Below are 14,049 nucleotides of genomic sequence, written 5' to 3'. Positions count from 1 at the left end.
AATACAAAATTGTGTAAAACCCATCTAAGAAAGTGGGTTTGGGTCGAACCCGAATGATCTTCAGATTAGAATACATTCATCAAGTCAGTAGTATTAAGCAGGGCTTCTTCTCAAGGCATGAATGCCACCGCCGAGGTTCGCGCCACACCGCCGGTGCAACTTCCTCTCCTCCGGTCTCAGGCTGCTGGAAACTGTTACGCTGCCTCCGCATTGACTGAGAATTTCGCGATAGAGTGCCGGAATCTCAGCTACTCTGTTAAAACTCGGCAAGGAAGAATTCTACCTATTCTCAACGATTGCTCTCTCAGCATCCCCGCTGGACAGTTCTGGATGCTCCTCGGCCCAAATGGATGCGGGAAATCTACGCTTCTAAAAGTATAGAATGCTGTGGATATGTAATTGTTCTATTTGTCTTGTTGTGAATTTTTTGTTTCTAGTAACTTTTGCATAATAGAGTTTCTTATTTGCAGTTTTCAATTGAGGCTACTATCTCTGATTGAGAATATACAATCAGATACCTGGGGTATTGTGTTGCCTGTGTATTAGTTATTGTGATATGTTGCCTTTGTGCATCGCAGTTTTACATTTTGGCAGTGTGTTTTGTTTCTAGGAATTGATGCTTCAGAATTGGAAGTAGACAGTACTTCAGTTCACATTGTGAATAGATTTTTTTGTAAGTTTTAGTTCCACAAACCTCAGTTTATGGATCTTAACATACCGTGATATTTGTTTTGTGGATTTTCGCAGATTTTCGGTGGTTTACTGAATCCAACTGGTGGATCTTTGCATGTAAAGAAGCCGCGGAGTTTTGTGTTTCAGAATCCTGATCATCAGGTTGGATTTCTTAAGAAGTGCGAATTATGGTGTGTACAGTTGTCTATGTTCTTTTATGGATGGCTTCTACATGCAAACTTTTATGTCTGTAACTTCTGTTGGTAAATTATGTTCTTGCCCAACCACAAGCACTTTCAAGTCCTACAAAGAGATTGTATCAATTGTTTCTTAGGCTGAAAATGCAGTCTATCTAGCTTTGAAGCGTGAAGTTATAAGGACGATCCATACACATCGGTAGGAACATATTTTCCTTGGAACTCAGAAATGGGGTGGCTCTACTTTTTCTGCATAGTGATAGGTTGGTATTACATGTTAAAACAACCCCCTTGTGAGTTCATGTTCATCTATGCTTCGTACATGGATTTCAAATGGGTAGAAGTTGGCCAAAATGTAAACATTATCCGAGGCTAAACTAGCTGGTAATGGGTTATACCATAAGTATTGTTGGCTAATCATGTGGGATTATATCTAACAGTGATTACATTTGTATTAACTTGACCTAACATGATTATTTAAGAGCCACAAGTTTCCCTGGTTGAAATAATCTAAGAGGTTTTTAAAGTATGGTTGCAAGAAAAAAATTCTAAGTGAAGAGCTTTTATTGACTTAAGGCAAGATGTTCTTCCCGCACCAAAAGATATTACAATTGCCATTGAGAATGGAGAGATGATAGACAGATTGGTTGAGGGTTGGTTTTGGGATCAGATAAGTTTGAGCTTAGCATGCTGGCACAAGAGTTTATTTTTGAGAGATGCATATTTATAGAACCGACCATATTCTTTTGGGTAGAGTATATGCTTTGAAAGTTAGCGGAATAAGATGGGAGTACTAATTCAGTTACATTGTTTTAGAAAAATCCTTTTGTAGGCTTTCCTCCTTTCAGTATATTATCAGTCGTTCACTTCTTTAGTTATGTGGAATCACATTCTGAATCTCATTTGGTGAAACAAAATTGTCTTCTAGGATAAACCATGTGGTGACATGACCTTTCTGTTTGCAGGTAGTTATGCCCACTGTGGAGGCAGATGTGGCATTTGGCCTTGGCAAGTTCAATATAACCAATGATGAAATTACGTCAAGAGTGGCTAAAGCTTTGGATGCTGTTGGCATGTATGAATATTTGCAAGTATGTTAAAAGAAAAAACTATAAACTGCTTAAGGTCTATTGTCACGAGATTTTATTTTATGCTTAACGACCCTTTTCACTCATCTAGAGACCAGTTCAAACTCTTAGTGGTGGTCAGAAACAAAGGGTTGCTATAGCTGGTGCTCTGGCAGAAGCATGCGAAGTATTTTTACTAGATGAACTCACATCATTCTTGGATGAAAATGATCAGGTATGCATAATTTACTGTCACCTGCTTTTGTTTGCCGTTGGAATGACAGAGGAGAGGAACTTGGAAAGGATATCTTACGAACTCTTGCCATCTGAAGTAAAACATTATTAGTATTTTTACCTTGCTGATAAGGAGGATTGTGCGTGAATGCTGGAAACCAGTCAATTCCTAATCCCACTAAATTGTCTACTGTCACGAGACTCGTGACCAAGATTGTAATTGCAGCAAATCCAGTCCTCTCAATTTAAGTTCCTTAGATGCAGTTTGGCTTCTTTGCAACTCATTTTTTCTATAATCATTGAAAAGTTTCTGATTTTAGATGGGATCATGGACATCTGAACAAGATTAGTTGCTTACGTTTTGCTAGGTTGGGGTTATAAGAGCGGTTAAAAGCTGCTTGGCTAGTTCCAAAGGAACTACAGCATTATGGGTTACCCACCGTTTGGAAGAGCTTGAATATGCAGATGGTGCCGTCTATATGGAAGATGGGAGGGTTGTTTTACAAGCTGATCCTTCAACCATATTGAACTTTGTTGAGGCCCGGCAATCCTCCTACATTGAGCAAATTAATTCTTGAATAGTCGATAATGTGGTGTATTCTTTCAGTTAAACCGCTTCCTCATTCTATTCTTGCTTGTTTGTTTCTTTGATTAAATTGTCAACCATATATAGAATTTGTTAGAATAATACAGATATTAAAAATGGGGATCTGTTAAAGAAAAAAAATCTTCAAACTAAATTCTGCATCAAAGATCAAGTTCGCTTCAAGCAAAAATTCAAATATGCCCTCAGCTCAGCCACCCCAATAATCCCCTTAGCCTTGGGACAAAATTAAATAGAATTAGATAAGTAAAAGGTTGGTTTATTTTGATGCAATTTAGATAAATACCACACTGATGTAATACACGCCACCTGAAATTATATGAAACAGAATCCCGTATGCTGAAAAAAGGCTGCCCTAGTTCTACATATTAATAGGAAAAAAAAAATGAAAGAAGGATCTCATTAGCTTTGGCCCAACGAGGGGGGCTTAGTTCAGAGTTCTCAGTGAATGAGCTAGAGACCCAACTCCTACAACGATGAATATGATGAGCACAAGCCTTGCCTGTGAAGGTATCCCTATCGTTGTGCTATTCCTGCCTCAATAATTCAACAAGGTAAAAACACAAGGAAATATATCATCTTTTGGTTCAGCTAAGGTACTGAGATGCGTGTGTAAAACCCCACAGCTGCAGAGAGGAGGAAATGATCATTAGTAAGGTTAAAAATGCAGTACAGCCGGATGAAATATACAAAAGAAGCATAATTCTGCCACTACTCATACATCATTTGGTTAACAAGTTCGCAACAATACTAATGGGGAAAAGGCCTATAAAACATTTTTTACCAACACCTCAAGTGAATTGTACTTCATAATAGATTCCTAGAGATGAACCATTTTGTTCTTTTCCAATCTTTAACGAGATATTTAAACTAGAAAATACATGTTAGGGGGAAAGAAGTGATTACCTCTACATTCTTTAATTCAAACTCTTCATCATGAGCTAAACACATGTTGCCAAATGTTTCACAAGGGCCACTTGACCCAGATAACCTACAACATTGAATTATTGAGGTGATAAAATCCACATTCTGAAGTTACAAAATTAGAAAAATAGGTCCGCAGTGTGGTGAAAGAACTTACAGATCTTCTTTCAAGCATAAAGCAAAGTTTGCACCTCCTCCAAGAGCAAGCAAGTCGTTCACGCACAAGTAGAAGTATCTATTGGCTCCTGTTCAAGTAATAAAGGAAAATTACTAATGAACTTCATAGAGATGATAACATACTGATCCCAAGAACTGCAACACCCAATATATTTTATAATTCCATAGCTCTTATCTTTTATTCAATGGGCTTCCTCAAGATGCCTAACATCTAAGCAGGCATGATTTAAACCAGTCTTGATGTTTTAAGACCACTATCAGTCAGCAATTTCATAGTTGCCGATATTTATTGATCCCATAATTTCTACCCAGGCTCTCTTTAGCGAATCAATTATCATCATTTTCCATTGCAATACTCATCAAAGACATCTAGGATCTTAGTAGGAACATCTAAATAGTCCAATTTCTTAATTGGGAATTGAGGCTCCTAATCCAAACGTCTCAACTTCAAGAACAAAGAGGACAAGGTTGGTTTCTTATTTAGTCCTTCCGGAAAAGAATATGAAAATGATCTGTGGGTATAGTTAATGTAATGTGCTTACCGGTTGGCCTAAATAGCCTTGGTTCACCATATATAGTTGTGAAAACAAAGCTCTGATATGTTCCCTGTCAGACAGGTCGGAAAAGAAATCTGTTAACAAACTATACGGTCTCCGGGTACATATTTCCCTTGTTGACAGAAGCATATAACATACTTGATATTTCCTTTTTGCAGTAGGCTTCAGAGGGCAATCAAGTAATCCACCAAATACAGCACCTTGTCTATCACCAGTAATCTACAACAAAAAGACGATTTTGATCAAACAAATGTGAAAATGGTCATTTTGTACAGCTTATTGATACTGTCATAAAAGAGTCGACATACCAATAGACAAGGCCCAGTAAGACCAGAACTTCTCCGGAGAAGCGTCTGAAGTGATATACCATGTCTTGCCGTACTGCCCTTCATTCAGTAAATTATAGAACATACATCAAGGTCTAATTTATACGACCAAAGTATAAGACACATTACGAACAAACGTTTTGTCAATTTTACCTGTACAACAGGACCCATTGGCAACCTTTTACTATATTAGGAAGGCATGCCTCAAAGAATTCATACAAATCTGGAGAAATGAAAAGAGATTCATCCCCCAGGCAGGACATAGACTTCTGAAAAGTACGTGGAGTATAGGTGTCTTCAAACACATCAGAGCTGCCACTAGAGCTTGTCCTGGAGCCAGGTTCTACATTTTCTAAGTGGCCGCCAAATGATTCTTGATTGTGATTCAGGCTCATTTTCAACCCATGTTCACCATTGTCTTCATCTGATTGTTTATTTTCTTTGAGCTCATACTTGCTAGTTGTTTCTGTACACCTATCCAAGGGGTTATCTTTCCATGATGAACTTTCACTACTACATTCAAATGATTGAGCTTCGTTAGATTTGACCTCATTAGTGTTGGGATTTGGACTGAACCAATCAAAACTAGCTGAGGGGAGAATGAAGGACAGTACAGAAGTCAGCGAGTTTGCATCTTTAGCATATGACCTGGCCTATACACATAGAACCCTCGTGTTATAAAGACAATCTCTAACAATGTAAACATCTATGGAGAATCGGCAAAAGGGATCGCAGATAAAAAATCAAGAAAGTTACAAAAGTCGATCATTTACCTGAGTGAGCTAATGGCAAGTATGACATCAGTTGTATTATCACACTAGAGACCTACTCACATTGATCTCCCAAAATGTAAATAAGCTCAAACTCTTTCCTACATGTATGTGTGTGTATCTAATTTTGACTGAGAGATTTGGGCCAAAATAAATTCTTTTCTCAGATGTAAATTTAGTGCTAGAATACTTCTTTGGATCACATTATTTTCTCAATAATAAAAAAACACATCCACTCCATAACTAAACACTTGGGTACCAAAACTTGTTTTAAATCTACAAAAAGGATTAACCTTCAAATGAGATTAACTAGAAAAGGACCAAGAATACAAAAAGGATGGCCTTTTCCCAATAAAGGTTTCTTTCTCTTTTTCACCGTACAAAATCGATCTACTGTTCATAAAAATGTCAAAAATGTCAGCCGGCCCATTACTCCAAATCTATCGGTATATCCAGATTCAAATCAGCGGTATCGCTGCATCAAACGTTATAAAACTACCATACAGCGTCACCATCTAAACAAAAACATCTTCAAAGCAGAATCAGAACCTTTACCCACAGATCAAATGCAGCAAAATGACTTATTCAAAAAAGGCTCATCAAAGATCAAATTTAAATATCAAATGCATGCATATATTCCCCCTCAAAAAAGGGAAAAACACTGAAATGCCCAAAAGGGTTACCTCAGATTCTTGATCTAGCGTCTCATCAGATGATTGCGAATCAGAAAAGAATCCTGTAATCTTATCGTAAACCCTGTTTTTGACGGCATGCATGCTGTTCTCGTATTTGTTTTTTCCTCTGTGTGTGTATGCTTTTATTTTCTGGGTTCGAGGTCTGAAGGAGGAAAATGGAGAACAGAAAGATGGTATCTCCAGAAACCCAGATTTAGATTGGAAAGAGCAGTCTATTCTAAGATGGATTACTCAAAATTTGGTGGAAGGGAGGAAGAAACGAATCCGTACAGATGGAAAGAGCACCGACTGTTCACATTCTCTGTAAGTAAAAGCGGAAATCGTGGACTAAAAACGTTAATTTGGTGGTAACAGAAACGCGGTTGTGGTATTGTTTTGTTGATGTAGAAATGTGAAATAAATCTTATGCAGATCAAATTGAACTTCGTTCAAAAAGAAGAATAATAAGATAATTAGTATTTATAATAATATAAAAAAATTATTTTATATAATAAACGACCATTTTGTAATATCATTACATTCATTTTTTTATTATGTCAATTAAATATAAAATGTTAATTTATAATTTTATTCTCATTTATGGTACAATTTAAAATTATTTATTATCAAGGACTGAATTAAGGATTAAAATTAATCGTCATAACTAAATTAAGGATTTATTACCGTAATTGTATTGCAACGCTGGGCTATTGGGTTATGAGTTCAGTGGGCTGGGCCTTGGCACTTGGAACACATGAAGGCCCATTAAGTTCAGATTGGCCCATTTAATTTCTATGTATTACGACTTTCATGGCAAAAACTTGCTAGTAAAAGAAAAAAGAAATAAAAAGAGCCATAAATGGTGAGTAATTAGACCTAAATTAAATCATGTCTAAAATCTGTATTATATTTGTTTCTTTGGTTAAATAATAGTTTGAGTGTGAACTTGAACTGGAAGGTGGCTTGGCTTATTCAGATTGTTGTTTTTTTGCAATTACAAATTAATTCTTTTGGTCAACACCTAATAATTTAAATATAAATGAAAATGACAAATTTCATCGCTTTCCTGTTAATCTTTTCTGTAACCAACAATTTATGTATGTACCAATCATACATTTGTAGTAGATCAAAAATGACAAAAAGAAAATTTTGATGGTTCTATTTCTTGAATTATTTAGGCATTTGAGACCCTTTTTTATGAAAATTAATCCAAGATAAGGTTGGAAATTGACCCCCAAAACTGAAGGAGCTAATTAAACACATTTCTCCACTTTTTAATTTACTCCTAAATGGAACTAATCCAAAAACACTCTCAATTCACATAAAAAATCTATACAAAATTAAAAATACAAATTATTTTTACTGAAAGCCCAAAATGAAAACACAAACAAGAGTTGATCCATTTTCTCCTTTTTTCTCTCTCTCTCTCTCTCTCTATATATATATATATAGATAGATAGATGGATAGATCCGGGTTCCACCCCTCCACTACCTGATACATATATACTAACATCCTGATCACTCCAAACATGGCTGAGGAGAAACCGGAAAACAATGCTGCCTTCTTCGACCCGGCGGCGCCCCCCAAACCTACAAGAAACAAGTTTGCTACGGCTTGTTCTTTCCTAGCTTCCATGACTTCCGTCTTACTTGGATACGGTACCTCCTACACATATGATCATCTCTTCAATACCTACATCTATCTTATGCCCGTCAAATAAAAATAAATTAATATTTTTTTATTTATTACATGCATGCAGATGTCGGAGTGATGAGTGGAGCTATAATCTACATCCAAAGAGACCTTCAGATAACCGACGTTCAAAAGGAGGTGATCATGGGAATCTTCGGACTCTACGCGCTCATCGGCTCCGCCATCGCCGGCCGCATCTCCGACCGGGTTGGCCGCCGCCTCACCATAGTCTTCGCCGGAGCCATATTCTTCTTCGGCGCACTGTTTATGGGCTTGGCCACCAACTATGCCTTTCTCATGGTTGGCCGCTTCGTAGCTGGCATCGGAGTCGGGCACGCGCTGATGATTGCGCCCGTGTACACGGCGGAGGTGGCGCCCGCCTCCTGTCGGGGCCTCCTCCTTTCTTTTCCAGAGCTATTCATCAATATTGGTACAATACATGTATATTTTGCATTAATAAATATCAGAGTTGAATATTTAATTAATTTTCACGAATTTTAGGTACTTATGTTTCTTCGTCCTTTTCAGACTAATTAAATTGTATTGAGGTTTAATAACAAGGTTCCAAAAGTGGTGCGGGGGGGCGTATATGAAAACGGCTGTAGGTGACATTATTGTACTCCGTAGGTAAAAAGTCTTTATCACGGGGACCGAAATTATGTGCTACCATAAGCTAAGCCTCAAGAATATGTATATATAGACAAAATGTTTGAGCAGCAACTGGCAAGGGTATCCATATGCATTAATTTATTAGCATGTCCGCTTTCTATACATCACAATCATACCTCCATTATCAAACTTCATCTGCATGTAATTATCTTTAATTATTATTGTTAACTCATTTATTTTTTAATTTCTTTTTATGTATTTACAGGAATACTTTTGGGATATGTATCCAATCTGGCATTTTCCAAACTCCCGACCAACTTAGGGTGGCGATTCATGCTCGGAATAGGCATGTTCCCTTCCGTGCTCGTCGTTCTCGTCATCCTGGTCATGCCCGAGTCGCCTCGATGGCTCATCATGCAGGGCCGCCTCCGCGAAGCCAAACTAGTTCTTGAAAGAACCTCCGACTCATCAGAGGAAGTAAAATCAAGACTCGCCGATATCAAACAGGCTGCAGGCATACCGGATCACTGCAACGACGACGTCGTTGCTGTCCCCAAACAACACCATGGGGAAGGCGTGTGGCGAGAACTCTTTCTCCACCCTACCCCCTCCGTGCTCCACATAATGCTCTGCGCAACTGGGATACACTTCTTTCAAATTGCGAGTGGGATAGAGACCGTCGTTCTGTACAGTCCGGAAATCTTCGAAAAGGCGGGTATAACCAATGACACTCACAAGCTACTCGCGACCATGGCCGTTGGATTCGTGAAGTTAATGTTCATTCTGGTTGCCACGTTTACTCTTGATAAGATCGGACGGCGCCCGTTGATTCTGACTAGCATAGGAGGATGTTGTGTGTGTTTATTGGTCCTGGCTACTGGGCTTACCTTTATTCAAAATTCGGATCACAGATTGGTGTGGGCCATTGCTTTGTGTTTGGTGGCGATTTTATGTTTCGTGGCCATTTTTGGAATGGGTATGGGCCCAATCACATGGGTTTACAGTTCGGAGATATTTCCGTTGAGGTTAAGGGCCCAAGGGTGCGCTTTGGCAATAGCGTCGAATCGGGTGACCAGTGCGCTATTAACAATGACATTTATATCCCTGTACAAGGCCATCACTCTTGCAGGTGCATTCTTCTTGTACGCAGGGTTTGCTGCTGTTGCATGGGTGTTTTTCTACACTTTGTACCCGGAGACAAAAGGGAAAACCCTCGAAGAAATGGGGTCTTTGTTTGGGACGTTCTTCAAGTGGAGATCCACTGTGAGAGCATTAGAGGAAAAGAAAGGTGATTATAACGGCCATGTCCAAACAGGGAATACTACTACGGACCATAATTAGGATTAAGACTATTGACATTTTTTGTTTTTCTGTCTTTCTTTGTTGTGGTTTGATGATTAAGGGCTTTTATGTCATTCTGAAGTTGATGAGTTAATGACAAGTGTGTGAAATTTGTGGGGCTGAGGGAGGAGAGATAGATGGGAGAAGGGGGTGTGAAGTCTAAAATGCAATTTGCTGGATATTCGTTATATGCGAATGGAATCGTGTTATTGAAGAAATTCAAAATAAGATGAAAGTAGAATTGCTCTAGTTAAATAAAATGTCTTTTTAAGTTTAAGGGATAGTTACACTTACATCTTTGACCTATAATTTATTTATATAAATTATTCATATATATCTTTTATGTGATTACATAAATTACCCCTAATAATAAAAAAAAAAGAAAAATAAGGATAGATCGTATAATAATGTTGATATTTTTTCAAGTGTATGTATAATTTTTCAAAAAAATAGAAGTGTTGGCATTTTTGGCAAGCATATGTATGATTTTTCAAAATCAGGGTATTTGTGTAAATAAATCATTGATCAGGAGTTGTAGATATAATTATCTATAATTTTAACGACCTTAATAGAACTTTTATCGTTTACACTGTGTTAATTATTATAGATTTTCATTAATTTCAAATCAACATCATACCCAAGAGGGTGTTTGGCAGAGCTTATATAAACTTTTTACATCTTATTATAAGCTCTTAAAAATTAATTGACAATTTTATTTTAAATAGTTATAAGATTCTAAAAAAATAAGATGTTTTGAATTTTATAAACTCTTTTAAAAATATTAAATTTTTCTAAAATATCTTAAAAGCTTTTTAGTCTTGACATCCAATAGACAAAAATATTATAATTAATTGAATTACTAATTATTTTTCCATATTTTTTTAACAAATTTATTAAGTTGATTCCAGGAAGCAAAATGCTAAAAAAATATTGACAAGTTACAACTACATATATATACATGAACTGTTGACTAATACAAGTACGTTGGGTGTGAAATTCAAAAATATCATATCAAATAATTGAGGAAGGATATATATATATATATATATATATATATGTCCGAATTAAGTTGTTGTTTGGATGCGTAAATATGAGGAAATCTGTGACCCATAATGGGGCCCAAGAAAGTACCATGTTTGTTTTCTTTGGGTAACAACTATGTCTCGGTATTGCTACTGTGGGGAAATACACTACCACGTTTTTTTTTCTCTCCCCAAAAATAAGTGGGACAGGAGATTATAGCATGCCATACCCCTTCTGTTCCTCATAAGCTTTTTCTGGACAGTGGGTGTGGTCCAAACAAGGCTTGGAACCTCAACTTTTAGCTCTAAGGCCTCATTTGAATGGATGGTTTTAGATTTATAAATTGAATTTAGAAAAATGACTTGAAATGATTTGAAATTAAATAGATTTAAAATCCACCAGAATATTATTAGTAATGATGAGGGATGTCATGCTCAGTGATAGTTTGTGGAATGCTCAATAATTGCGATTCTTACTACAAATGACGTCAACCATTATCCTCAATAATTATTAGCTCACTGAGATGTTTTCCATTGGTCCCTATGATGTGTGGATAAAGAATACGAAAAGAAAAAAAAAAGGATATGAAATTGATATGGCCATATATTATTATATCTATTTCTTATTTTTTTTATAAAATTAGAATATAAAACTTAAAAATATCAAGACAAAGTACAAATTAAATAAACATATGTCTTACATCTAATCTTACCAAAATATATGACTTAAAAAATATACATAAAAAATGGCTACACGTGTTAAATGGATCAAACATACCAAAAGACTAATCCAACACTGTATTCTTTTATATTTTCAAGGCATATTTAAAAAGTATTCGTATGCAATACATTATTGAAATTTTTTTTTTATGTATTCGTATATTATAAATTGAACTCAATCAATTGTTGTTCAAGCACTAAGTTTAAGTCTCAAAATTTGAGCAATCGGGGATTCGAATCTATCTCAATAATTTTAATCCTATCATTTTTGTAAAACACGAGTTGAGAATCGCACTTGGCGAAGGTCAAAGGTTGGGACATTTCATACGTTAGTTATCAAGCAACTTGCAATTTTTGACCATATTATAACTCTTTTCTTTTTAGAGTCAATTTCTCAAAGACAAATGTTCCAACATGGTAGGGACTCTTTTCATCACGTCTACTAAAAGTTGTTGCATTATTTGTTTTTTTCTTGTTGCTTAGTGATATATATTTGATGCGTTTGAAATTTGACTACACTACAAGGATTGAAAAATTTAAAGAAAATTCTAAATTAACGAAGGACCAGCCCTGCAACATAGATGTTAGCATTTCGATACTTAAGTTAGTAATGATTTGTGAAGAAATAAAGATGATGAGTATTCGTGTGGAGTGCAAAATATAAACTTAAAATAGCCTAAAAATCAAGAGAAAATGGAGATAATAAGTGAGAATTTGAGAGTGAAGAATGTTGTTGTTTGATGTTACCAGAAATCTGCACAAGACCTCAATTTATAGGCTTGTATAGAGTTGGATATGAAGTCAAATACTGAGTTTCATACGCCATTAGAAAGCTATTTGAGTTGGTTGTCATACGCAACAAACCGTTGGTAATTTGAGTAAGTATTGGATGAGATATGTGGGCTGGACTAAACTCTATCAAATCTGCCTATAATTCCAAAAATTAGTTATTTGTAGATTTTTCAACTCGTTTGTAACCATTTTACTTGGAACTATCTGGAGATATTTTAGGGTAACGTGTACAAATGTGTTGGCAAGCTATATGACGTGTTCTCCCGACTGTATAATGATATGTTTGGCTGAAATGCGGTTATTTCTTGAGTCTACCAATTCAGTAAATTTGCAGGTAAGGTTGTGGGTCTTTCTTCCCTACTGATGAACTTTATCCATCTTGCTAGTGGGCGTTATTCGTTCTGATGGTGGGTCCTTATCCGTCTTGCTTATGAGTCAAATGTGCTCTTAATTGGTTGGACTAGTATGCCTAACTTGTGGGCTTGACCCAACAATTTTAAAGACATCAATATTAATTTTTTAGTTTTTACTATTAATAATAGTTGCAATTTCTGTACATAAATATATATGTGTAGGGAAAAAATTAATGGAAGGAGACAATATTGGTATTATGTAAAACTTCTTTTCATATAAAAATATCATAAATATTGATGATATAAGATCCGTATTCCATCACATATTCCTAGTCTTTCTTTCACTTATAAAGCCGAGGTTGACAATTATTTTCATCAAACTTTTAGAATAATTCATAAAAATTAATGCTTCAAATAAAAGCGTAGAATCGACCATTGCATGTACTTTTCAAGACATTTATCGAAAGAGACGGAGCAATTGCCAATTGCCACACTATGTGCTCCAAACGCACTCTTACAATCTTGTAGGTGCTACACTCCATCACATACCGTGTATCTGACCCACTGTTGCTCATGACAATATATTTTTCGTCACATCCTATTATATAGATTAATATAAAAAAGAAAAAATATTTTTTACTCATAAAATACAATTTGTGATACAAGTACATTATTTTTTTTTGTGTCAAAAATATTCTTAAGTTGGCTTTTTTTTTCCCCCTTTCTGTCTTTTTTTAAATGTAATGTTGATGCGTATCAGAAATTTGACCACACCACAAGAATTTTATTTTAAATCGTACTTTAATAATAGCTATAAATTTTATATAAAAAAAACAATAGAAAAATGTCAACTATGATATAATAATTCTAAAAATTGGAATTCTGGTAGCCATCAGTATTATGTTGGTATGCCTCATTTCAAATGTGATTAGATGACATGATTGGAAGGCTTTACATATCAATTGGTGCACATTTTTGCTAGAAGCCCGCAAAGCTGCTTTATGAATTATGATATCCAATTTGAATGACGTCGTTGCTGACATCAAATCAACGCCAATAATGCTGGAGGCCAGAGAGCATCTAAAACAGTCTTGAGTTCATCAACTGAAAATTCACATACTTGGAACTTATATTAATCATGACTTCATGACTAGAGTCTCCGTGCTCATTGTTTGAACCAGAAATGGATGAGCAGTTGAGTGATTAGATCAATAATATGACTCATCATTGCATTAATTAATTGTTGAATAAATTATAAATACCTTTTTAAAATTAACAGTTGTCTAACAAGTACTATTAGTGACAATCTATTATATG

At 35.8% G+C, this 14,049-nt stretch overlaps 3 protein-coding genes across 3 annotated transcripts; 2 read left to right on the top strand and 1 right to left on the bottom strand.

The window, feature by feature from the left end:
• Window positions 1-12: 12 nt before the first annotated feature.
• ABCI10 (ABC transporter family protein) lies at window positions 13-2,798 on the top strand. Its single transcript, XM_088884076.1, has 5 exons — window positions 13-375; window positions 748-834; window positions 1,835-1,960; window positions 2,049-2,171; window positions 2,539-2,798. Exons 1-5 carry the CDS (start codon window positions 118-120, stop codon window positions 2,746-2,748), a joined length of 804 nt encoding a protein of 267 aa, XP_088740202.1. The 5' UTR covers window positions 13-117; the 3' UTR covers window positions 2,749-2,798.
• Window positions 2,799-3,017: 219 nt separating this feature from the next.
• On the bottom strand, window positions 3,018-6,612 carry LOC105169618 (uncharacterized). The gene is made up of 8 exons (XM_011090059.3): window positions 6,212-6,612; window positions 4,912-5,411; window positions 4,741-4,813; window positions 4,571-4,651; window positions 4,418-4,481; window positions 3,856-3,943; window positions 3,681-3,765; window positions 3,018-3,400 (listed from the first exon to the last, which is right to left on the bottom strand). Exons 1-8 carry the CDS (start codon window positions 6,302-6,304, stop codon window positions 3,362-3,364), a joined length of 1,023 nt encoding a protein of 340 aa, XP_011088361.1. The 5' UTR covers window positions 6,305-6,612; the 3' UTR covers window positions 3,018-3,361.
• A 1,010-nt stretch (window positions 6,613-7,622) lies between these two features.
• Window positions 7,623-10,138, top strand: LOC105169617 (polyol transporter 5). Its single transcript, XM_011090058.3, has 3 exons — window positions 7,623-7,861; window positions 7,963-8,325; window positions 8,770-10,138. Exons 1-3 carry the CDS (start codon window positions 7,732-7,734, stop codon window positions 9,843-9,845), a joined length of 1,569 nt encoding a protein of 522 aa, XP_011088360.1. The 5' UTR covers window positions 7,623-7,731; the 3' UTR covers window positions 9,846-10,138.
• Window positions 10,139-14,049: the final 3,911 nt, after the last annotated feature.

This window comes from Sesamum indicum, linkage group LG8, assembly GCF_026168435.1.
Source record: "Sesamum indicum cultivar Baizhima isolate 11 linkage group LG8, ASM2616843v1, whole genome shotgun sequence".
Classification (NCBI taxonomy): Eukaryota; Viridiplantae; Streptophyta; class Magnoliopsida; order Lamiales; family Pedaliaceae; genus Sesamum; species Sesamum indicum.
The sequence above is the reverse complement of the archived record's forward strand: the minus strand, read 5'-3'. Positions and strand labels throughout refer to the sequence as shown.

Excerpts from the sequence above, each read along its gene's own strand:
- ABCI10 (XM_088884076.1), top strand. The coding sequence starts at position 118 with ATGAATGCCACCGCCGAGGTTCGCGCCACACCGCCGGTGCAACTTCCT. Across the intron at positions 835-1,834 it reads TTCAGAATCCTGATCATCAG|GTAGTTATGCCCACTGTGGA; the intron begins GTTGGATTTCTT and ends TTCTGTTTGCAG. Across the intron at positions 1,961-2,048 it reads GCATGTATGAATATTTGCAA|AGACCAGTTCAAACTCTTAG; the intron begins GTATGTTAAAAG and ends TCACTCATCTAG.
- LOC105169618 (XM_011090059.3), bottom strand. The coding sequence starts at position 6,304 with ATGCATGCCGTCAAAAACAGGGTTTACGATAAGATTACAGGATTCTTT. Across the intron at positions 4,482-4,570 it reads CTGCAAAAAGGAAATATCAA|GGAACATATCAGAGCTTTGT; the intron begins GTATGTTATATG and ends CCTGTCTGACAG. Across the intron at positions 3,944-4,417 it reads AAGGCTATTTAGGCCAACCG|GAGCCAATAGATACTTCTAC; the intron begins GTAAGCACATTA and ends TTACTTGAACAG.
- LOC105169617 (XM_011090058.3), top strand. The coding sequence starts at position 7,732 with ATGGCTGAGGAGAAACCGGAAAACAATGCTGCCTTCTTCGACCCGGCG. Across the intron at positions 7,862-7,962 it reads TTCCGTCTTACTTGGATACG|ATGTCGGAGTGATGAGTGGA; the intron begins GTACCTCCTACA and ends ACATGCATGCAG. Across the intron at positions 8,326-8,769 it reads AGAGCTATTCATCAATATTG|GAATACTTTTGGGATATGTA; the intron begins GTACAATACATG and ends ATGTATTTACAG.